At 49.4% G+C, this 9,458-nt stretch overlaps 1 protein-coding gene across 1 annotated transcript; it reads left to right on the top strand.

Annotated features, from left to right (window-relative positions):
- The first annotated feature begins 8 nt into the window (after positions 1-8).
- Hlx (H2.0 like homeobox) lies at positions 9-5,611 on the top strand. The gene is made up of 4 exons (XM_015483620.2): positions 9-1,047; positions 1,821-2,000; positions 2,749-2,933; positions 4,780-5,611. Exons 1-4 carry the CDS (start codon positions 438-440, stop codon positions 5,287-5,289), a joined length of 1,485 nt encoding a protein of 494 aa, XP_015339106.1. The 5' UTR covers positions 9-437; the 3' UTR covers positions 5,290-5,611.
- The last annotated feature ends 3,847 nt before the right edge of the window (positions 5,612-9,458 follow it).

Below are 9,458 nucleotides of genomic sequence, written 5' to 3'. Positions count from 1 at the left end.
TTTTTTTTTTTTTTTTTTTTTTTTAACTAACGGATTATTTTTGTTGTTTTAAATTTAGCTCTTAGGCTTAGCTGTTCGGGTTTTTCTTTCGGTCACCGGCCCCTGTCTCCCGGCTTCTCCCGCGTGTACGGAGCCGCGGTCCCCTCCCGCCTAGTAGTGGCTCCAGCGCTCAGTGTTCGCCTCTGTCCCGCGAGGAGCGCCGGCGCCGCGCCGTCTTTGACATAAGACCAGGGGCCGAGACGGTGACCGGCCAAAATCTGGCCCCCGCCTCCTCCGTCCGAGGCGCTAGGGTTCCCGGCCTCTCTTCTTCAGGGCGGGCGGAGAAGAGAAAGCGGATCGTCCTCCCCGGGGCCGCCGCCCCTCCCCGCGCACCCACCCATTCACCCACTCACTGGGTCAGGCCCGACCGCGGCCGCCGCGCGGCTCACCCGGCTAGTATGTTCGCGGCCGGGCTGGCTCCGTTTTATGCCTCCAATTTTAGCCTCTGGTCGGCCGCTTACTGCTCCTCGGCCGGCCCGGGTGGCTGCTCCTTCCCCCTGGACCCTGCCGCTGTCAAGAAACCCTCCTTCTGCATCGCAGACATCCTACACGCCGGCGTGGGGGATCCAGGGACGGCTCCAGAGGGACTGGTGGGGGCTTCAGCTGCCGCCCTAACCGCGCACTTGGGCTCGGTTCACCCGCACGCCTCCTTTCAAGCTGCCGCCAGATCCCCGCTCCGTCCCACCCCGGTGGTGGCGCCCTCCGAAGTCCCGGCTGGCTTCCCGCAGAGGCTGTCTCCACTTTCAGCTGCCTACCACCACCATCACCCACAGCAGCAGCAGCAGCAGCAACAACCTCAGCAACAACCTCAGCAACAGCCGCAACAGCAACAGCCCGCACCTCCGACCCGGGCCGGCTCCCTGCAGACCTCGGCCTCGGGGACCCGTGTGATCCCGCACCATAGTGGCTCGACACCGGCTCCCTCCAGCAAAGACCTCAAATTTGGAATTGACCGTATTTTGTCTGCAGAATTTGACCCAAAAGTCAAAGAAGGCAACACGCTGAGAGGTAGGTCTTTGGTGGAAGACTTCAGGCCTCGATGATCACTCCCAAGGCCTCAGGCGGGTTTTGGAGGAGGTGTGGTTCAGTGTGTTTATAATTAAGGACAACTCAGTAAAATAGGGGAGAAGAAAACGAATCATAAGAAAATTACAGAATATTAAGTCTAAAATTCACCTACTCTCTGATTTAAAAAAATATGCCTGGGATGCTTCAAAATCACAAGATACAGAATGAATATTCATATAACGGTCAGTGTAAATGTTTGCAAAAATTACTATACTTTGTCTTATGAACCATATTTAGAGAGAGAACTATATATTTTTTTTCTGTCTAGGAGAGCCTTGTTGGGGAACAGCTTTCCTTTCCATTTATCTGATTTCATCCCCAGCAACACACACACACACACACACACATTCATTTATCTGATTTCTCGTAATATTCTACCCAAAAATGTAGATAAATAAAATTGACCCTTGAGGGTAGACAGCTGAGTGGGGATGGAGATTTGGGGTCTGTAAAATTCCTGGAAGTCTCCTGAAAGTGACTTCCTTAAGGCTGTTTTCATGGAAAGCCATATATGTGGGTGTGGACATGAGGGACACACAGTAACATTCCCAGCATTGCTCTTTGGGGACTGTGGTGGGGAGGGAATGTTTCCTCATGGAGAGAGGGGTCTCTCTGGACTTGCTCCTGTGAATCCAGGGAGTGGGGAAGAACAGGAACAAATCTCTGAAGAGTGTGCATTTGCCTATGTAACCAACTATTTTCCTTGTTCCCAGATCTCACATCCCTGCTAACTGGTGGACGACCTGCAGGAGTGCACCTTCCAGGCCTGCAACCCTCCGCTGGCCAGTTCTTCGCATCCCTAGATCCTATTAATGAGGCTTCTGCTATCCTCAGTCCCTTAAGCTCCAACCCAAGAAATTCAGTTCAGCATCAATTCCAAGACACATTTCCAGGTATGGAAAACATTCGAATTACGGCCCAAGCGCAGGACATATGACTGTCAGAAATCTCAGGACTGATTCCTCAAGCGGCAGACACAGTGTTGCAATTCTTTTTGGGGTGGGAGAGGCTACCAAGTCTGGAGAAAGAAATGAGGAAGATTTCTCCTCAAGCTAGAGCTAGCGCTTGCTTCAGACAGCTGAGAGTGGAAGAGAATGGAGGGAAAGGGGATGGGGGGGGGCAAAAAGGTGTGTGCAATGGTGGGTCACTGGGTGGGGGTTTTTCCCTAGTTTTTTTTTTTTTTTTTTTTTGAAGGATAGAGAGATTTGTGAATGAAGCCTCAAAAGACGTTGCTTGTTAAAATACACACATTTGGGGGGGTAACTTCAAACACTCCTGCTTTTAAGAGGTTTTGAATGTGGGCACATGAGGGAGTACATACACAAAGTAAAATTTAGGGGTGTCATCACTAGATCTTTGATGTCTCAGGGATGTTTTAATCTACTCTTTGCATGCCCAAATATTAGGACTATTTTTTTCTTGGAGTTGATTGACAAGCTACTTGGCTTTCCCACTCCACCCTTGCTTTAAGCTTTCTGACTATCATTCTAAGAGCTGTGAAATTCCTCCTTAGGAAAGGCCATTCAGTGTGTGTGGAGCCAACTGTTAATACAAAACACTTTTAAGCAGCCCAGTGAGACAGGCCTGCAATTGTCTCTCTTCCCTCTCTTACCTTCTGCTCCGAATCCGACTCCGTGGTAGGTCCCTATGCTGTGCTCACGAAGGACACCATGCCACAGACATACAAGAGGAAGCGTTCTTGGTCGCGTGCAGTCTTTTCCAACCTGCAGAGGAAAGGCCTGGAGAAAAGGTTTGAGATCCAGAAGTACGTGACCAAGCCAGACCGAAAGCAGCTGGCAGCAATGTTGGGCCTCACAGATGCACAGGTAAGTCAGCCAGGGATCCAGCACATAGTGCCCTACCGGGTGGGCGGGCAGCAGCGGGTGTCCTAACTCCTCAGTCCCCCTCAGTCCCCACCGACTCACCTTTTGAAATCAAAACACAGTGTCTTGAATTAAAGGAGGTTTTGTGAACTTTAAAATTGAGGCAGGAGGAGAGGAGGGTGGGGTAGGGGTGAGGGAGAACTAGGAGGAGAATTGTTCATCCCCGAAGATGTCAACAAGCAGTATGTGTTTATTTTGGCCAACAGGCAAAAGAACCACTGAGAAAGCAAATAGACTGCGGGAGATGATAATTATGTACTCAACTGGAGTGCAGTTCGCTATAGGAGGCAGTTTATTTCAGAAGAGATAAAAGCCCAAAGTCAAGAGATTGTTGTTGTTGTTGTTTTTAATTTAATTTTATTTTCCTTCTGCCCTTCCTCCTCCTCTGCTGCTACTGGATTGTGAAATCCCTAGTTATGAGGAAGTGAAAATATCATTTCAAACGGAATTACTTAGCTCCACTAGGGTCCGCTTAGAGCGGCCACAGGTCCAAGTTCTAACGGCTTTGGCTCTGTAGGATGTCTCTGTGGTGGGGGCTGGGGTGTCTAGAAAGAAAGGTTTTCTTAAAATGCCCAAGAGAATTTCAGCAGGTTCTACCTACTTGAATTTTTTTTCCCCAAGACAATAAGAAACCTATTGTACCTGAATTAGTTTTCTTTTTCTTCGATTCAAGAACTGTCCTTTCCTTTCCTTTCCTTTCCTTTCCTTTCCTTTCCTTTCTTCTCCTTTTAGCTTTGACTTCAGAAGAGACACCTCATTCCACCTATCTCAGCAGTAGCTTCTGTCACCAGCAGGGCAGAAGCCAAAGTTAGCCTTCTTTTTCTTAGATCCCTGATGGTCCCCTGACTTATCTCTGTATCTTTCTGTTCTCCATTACACAACTCGGCTCCCCAGTGTGCGTGGCTTGTGCATGCATTCCCCCCACCCCTTACACACACACTGGAGGAGCCCAGCCATTTTTCCACCAGCTGTGGATGTTATTTTTAAAAGGGAAGCTGGAACTTGTGTGGACGGGTTGGGTCCCCCAGGGAATCATATATTTATATAGATTCTCTGCTCCATCTTTTACCCTCTTCTTCCATTTTGCTCACGTTAATTCCAGCATTTTCTGATCTCCAAGAAAGATTAGTTTATCCCTGTCAGAGGCAGGGTTCTTATCAACTCTGGAGTAAAAATATGCCAAAAAAAAAAAAAATCTCTTTTATTCAAAGCCTGGCAATACCCCTACTCGGCTAGGATTAACTCTTTGCACCTCTTTTCTCATTTGCATCCCACTTTTATTCTTTAAAATAATAGCTTTTGCAGTGGCTTGCTTTGGATCATGATAGTACAGGATAGGACCTTGTGGAGAGAAAAATTTTAACATTGTCTCACCAAAAACTTGAGATTCTGTGTATCATCATGGGAACATACCCCTTTTTCTGGGTCAGCAGTCCACAACTTTAATCAGGTTCTTACAGGAGTCCTGACTCAAGTGAGGTCAAGAAACAGGGATTTAGAGTAGAGAGCTTTAGTAGGTTTAGGGCCAGTTGCAGGAATCTGCCTTTTCAACAAACTATCTAGGTCATTTCAAATCTGAGGTCTGGGGGCCACATTTTGAGAATGGACCTAGTGGGTTCAGTGGTCCAGGATCCCTAGGCTCATTTTAGTCCTTAGCTGCCTCTGGGTCCCTTGTGCTTATATGGGATTTTGGTAACTGCACCTAGTAAGGTGCTTTTACTCTTAGAAGGTGACTGGCAGGTGCAAGAGAGTCAGCCTGTTATTCATCTTGACTCCCTGTCCCGCTCAGGTGAAGGTGTGGTTCCAGAACCGGCGAATGAAGTGGCGCCACTCCAAGGAGGCCCAAGCACAGAAGGATAAGGACAAGGAGGCCGGCGAGAAGCCTCCAGGCGGAGCCCCGGTTGCCGAGGGCGAACAGGAGGAGAGGAGCCCCAGTCGCTCAGAGGGCGAGGCCGAGAGCGAGAGCAGCGACTCCGAGTCTCTGGACATGGTCCCCAGCGACACCGAGCGGACTGAGGGGGCTGAGCGATCTCTTCACCAAACAACTGTTATCAAGGCCTCGGCCGCCGGCACCCTCATCGCGGCCAGCAGCGGTGGGAGTGGAGGAGGTAGCGGCGGCAGCAGTTTCAGCTTCGGCAGCGCTAGCAGCCTCAGTAGCACCAGCACCAGCACGGGGAGCGCAAGCAGTCTTGGCAGCGGGGGCAGTAGCACCTCGGAGCTGCTCCCTGCACCCCAACCCACAGTTAGCAGTGCTCCCAAAAGCCCGGAGCCTCCCCAGGTCCCGCTGGGCAGCTTATAGACTTCAGGAGGACTCAGGGGACTCTACGCGCAGCCTCCCACATACGGGCTGGATTTTGTGTTGGCGTTGGGCTGGGGCCAGAGATGCAGCAAAGACTACTCTTCAGTGTTCACTCCATGCCCCTTGGTGCCCAGAGCTCAGAGCCCAGAGGCCATAAGTGTGTCCCCACCAAAGATTCCTATGGAACTCTTCTCTGGACATGTGCAGCCCACACTGTGAAGTGTTTGAACTGTTCCTGCTCGCCAGGGATCGTGGCATAAAGACATGCTGCATTTAAGAAGCCTTAAACTTGTAAATAAAATGTTTACCATGGTTTGTAAAAGGCCCTTGGCTTGCTGGGGTGATCTCCAAGGATCTTTAACCCAAATGTTAGGCCTGAACCAGGATCTTAGGTGGGGGGATGGGGCTTTTGGGGAAAAGAGGTTCAACCTGAGAGACATCTTGTTGCAGAGATCTGTCTCCGGAGTCAGAGGATTCACCTAATTCAGTGGGTAGGTAGCTGGTGCCAACCACCAGCTAACATGGGTTTGGTCACCCTTTGCATGGCCTGAGAGAAGAATAAAGAGCAGGCCCTAGAATCTGTTAGGCCTGTTCAGCAGATGGTCTCCTCATTCAGAGGCTGGTTGCAATGAGTGTGTATCCCTTGCTTTCCCTGTTCCACAGTGTGCAGGAGAAGTGGAGAAGGCTATGCTCCTGGCTATGCTTCTGTCAATTTAAGGCATGGCAGCACTCTTTAGGTGGCCACTCAGGGCCCTGGCAGGAATGTCGACACTCCCAGTGCAAACTGCTCTTTGCTCAGGGATGGGGTAGAGGACACAGGGCAGGTCTGTAGTGTCTATTGGAGGAAAGGACAGGAATGCCACAGTAGTTAGGGCTGTAAGCCTGTGTCTGTGCTGGGTCCTGGTTTTAAAGATGCTAAAATAATTTACAGACAAAGAAGTGCCTTGTTAAAGGTTATGCAGAGCCCAAATCAGAATTTAGACTTCTTGGCTCACATTTTGTTAGTAATGAATCTATAAAATTGAACCCTATCACGCTTCGTACTATATTGCGCAAAATCTTCCTTCTTATTCCTCTGGGGCAGACACCCAATTGAGTTCTTTCTCTGCCTCATTTCTGCCCCAGCCTCCCTAGAGTTGAGACAGTTTCCCCACTCCACTGCAGCTACAAAATAGTAAACCTAAATCTATTTCACCTTGCTGCTGCTGGTAGGTACCGTTTTTTTTGTTTTGCCAAAGAAGGGGGGTCAAACCTTTTCCAAGACCTATTCTCTTCTACTTTCCTTCCCTGGAAATTTATGAAATGTTTAGAGATGAGCAAAAACAATCCTTTGAAAAAATTTGAAACAAAGAGATGGCCCTAAAAATTTTTTGGCACTGAAAGTTGAGGGAGATAACAAGGTCTCTCACAAATCCAGCATCCTATCACAGGAACTGTATGTCCAGTACTTAGCAAGGGGGAGAGGTGCTGAGATCAGAGAGCCTAAAATGTGCTCCAGTCTCCTGGCCAAGTGAGAAGGTTCCCAGAAGCTCCAGGGGTCTTGCTTATCTTCTGCCCCATCTTGACTCATTCCCTGGAGCTCATTCCAGGACCTTTGTACTAGACCTATTGCCCACCCGGGTACAGAGAGCTGTGCCACAGATACAGCCTTCTCTCCCTAGGCTAAGCCAGATGCCTAAACTAATCTCAGAGCAGTAAGCACAGGGATGCAGGGCTGACAATTCTCTGTTCCAATCAACCTCCCAAGCCCCCAAATGGAGCTGAATTCCTGGAGGAAAGAGCCAAGTGTAAAGGGGGTTAGGAACAACCAGGGTTGTCAAGAATAGGGAAGAGTAAATTTACCCGACCTTGGACTAGCTATTCTAATTGTTCCACAAGAGTTTTTGGGCCAGCAACAGCCTCCCAATCCTCATGGGCTTCAAGCACCCGGGGAGTAGAGGCTCTGGTACCTTAGCTATGGTATTCTCTCTTTACCTCAGTTTTGCCTTCATTATAGAGAAATGAATCTCTGACTCCCCAAATGTTGAAATTTTGGAACCGAACAAATCAAAGACCATTGAATTTTGAGGCATTTAAACCCAGCTTTGACGTTAAGGAGATGTGCATGGGGGCGCATTTGTGTATATTAACTGGGGAGCAGAGCCCGGCTGGGGAGGAGAGACTGGGAGGGGTTAGGGCTTTATTGCAAACTGTACCCACCTCCACTGCTCAAAGTGCTCTTCAAGAGCTCTCTGCCCTCAAAATCCCTGCCGCATTTCTTTTTCATTCAGGGTTTAGAAATTGAAGAAACTAATTACTCGGGGGAGGGTAATGGTGTGATTTCAAGTAGAATTTCGGCCCTACCTCCGCAAGGCTCCACCACACCAAAGGGCGCGGGGAAACTGGGATGGAGAGTAAGCCTGACGGCGGCGGGAGTTGGAAGGTCTGGAAGTTCCTTTAGTGCTTCCAGGAGGCCCCCCCTGCCTCTGTCAACCCTACCCCTGGTCCCTGAATATTTATCTTGTGAAACTCTTGAAGGGCTTTTCCCGGGTAGAGGAGCTTTTCACATTTTCATCAGAAACGGAACATCACAACCTCTGGTGAAGTTTAAAAGTTTATTTGGAGGAAGAGCAGCTGCAGGGCTTAGAATCCTTTCTGGGAGGAAAGGCGGCTTTTGGGGAGGATTGTCCCCCCCCCCGCCCCCCGGGGGCTGCTCTTTAGGGCATCGACTATTGGAATCTTTCTGGCAGCGCTCGATCCTGCCTAAGCAAGTAGAACTGAGGGTTTTGGGACACGAAAGAGAAGGCTGAGCCTGGTAAATCTGCAGACGCCAGACTTCTGGGCTAGAGCCCGGAGGAGGCGGGTGCGCATCGGAGAGAGCCGAGCAGAGCTGAGGCCCGTGTCTTTCACATGCCCCACAGGACTGGAGCTTTTCTCCAAGCAGTAATAACTCCTTTCTCCGAGCAGGGCTCTTGCTCGCGCAGCCCTAGAAGTTCCCGCAGCATCAAGCTCTCTGAGCATTTTCCCTAGGTGCGCGAAGCACATGGAGGCAAAACCAAAAAAACTGAACCGACCAGCGCGTTATTTCGCTGGGAGTGGGGATGGGTGAGAATCCAATACTCAGTCCCCTTTCCCCGCAGCACTTTAACGCAGAAATGCACACAACAGAAACACAGACACGAAGATTCATACAGGAACAAGAGACTGGTACTCCGTTGTGGGTGATACCATACACATTTCCGCGTTCTTCTCCATATGGCAAAGCAACGTGATGAGCCTCATGCCTGCGTGGGTGGATGGGATGCTAGTCTCAGTAGAAAAGTTTCCTAGCCCAAGTTCCGCAGACCAAACCATCAAAACCCAGGATGCATAGCCTTACATTTGCTGGCCTCATTGGAGAGAGGGAAGGGACTTAGATGCCAGTAGTTTGTCACTCTCGCTGGACAGTCCCTACCAAGGCCAAAGCACAAGGTCCAGAGAGACATCAAAACCTTTATGGGGGGACTCCTATTGATACATCAGCCAAGGAAAAGATTCCTTGTCCTCCCCACTACTCTACCCTCTTCAAGTACTGAAATCTTTTGTGTGTGTATTGCTCAGACTCTGATTGTCACAAATCAGTCTGATCCCTTTGAAACTCAGAAAAGACCACAAAGTCCAGGACCTATGAGATTTTTTTTCTCTGACTGCTCTCCCTACCCAGGGTCTGGGTCTGGAGTGGAATGTTGGTGAGGCTTGACTGTGCCCTGCCTAAAGCAGGCTACACAAGACAGAATAAGATTGTCCATCTCTTCCAAGCCTTTTCTTTGGGGTCCCAGAGGTCAAAGTAACCTGAGAGTGAACGCAGTTTCTTCTGCACAGACTCACAGCCACTTTCAGGAGCTTAGGGGTCTTAAGGAGGGTTGGGCAGGAACTAGACCTGCAGCAGTGGATTTTCTGAGGGTGTTTTAGACTTGAAGTTTAATCTGTGGAGCTTTAACCTATTCTGGGATGTAATCATAACTCACCCCATGCTGAAGCCAATTTCAGATTCCAGATTGGTGAGATAGGCTTGGGGCTGTTCTGGAGTTATTAACTGTGGAAAAGAGGGCAGAGGCTGAAGAAGTTTTCTCACTCTCCTTTGGTTTTTGTATGTTGAGTCGCCCCTCCAGTTGTGTGTGTGTGTGTGTGTGTTTTTTTTTTTTTTTTTT

Source organism: Marmota marmota, unplaced genomic scaffold (assembly GCF_001458135.2).
Source record: "Marmota marmota marmota unplaced genomic scaffold, marMar, whole genome shotgun sequence".
In the NCBI taxonomy this organism is placed as follows: domain Eukaryota; kingdom Metazoa; phylum Chordata; class Mammalia; order Rodentia; family Sciuridae; genus Marmota; species Marmota marmota.
The sequence above is the reverse complement of the archived record's forward strand: the minus strand, read 5'-3'. Positions and strand labels throughout refer to the sequence as shown.

What these genes read in the sequence shown, in the direction of transcription:
- Hlx (XM_015483620.2), top strand. Translation starts at nt 438, where the DNA reads ATGTTCGCGGCCGGGCTGGCTCCGTTTTATGCCTCCAATTTTAGCCTC. An exon ending in ATTCCAAGACACATTTCCAG is followed by an intron (nt 2,001 to 2,748) that starts GTATGGAAAACA and finishes ACTCCGTGGTAG; the next exon opens with GTCCCTATGCTGTGCTCACG. An exon ending in TGGGCCTCACAGATGCACAG is followed by an intron (nt 2,934 to 4,779) that starts GTAAGTCAGCCA and finishes TGTCCCGCTCAG; the next exon opens with GTGAAGGTGTGGTTCCAGAA.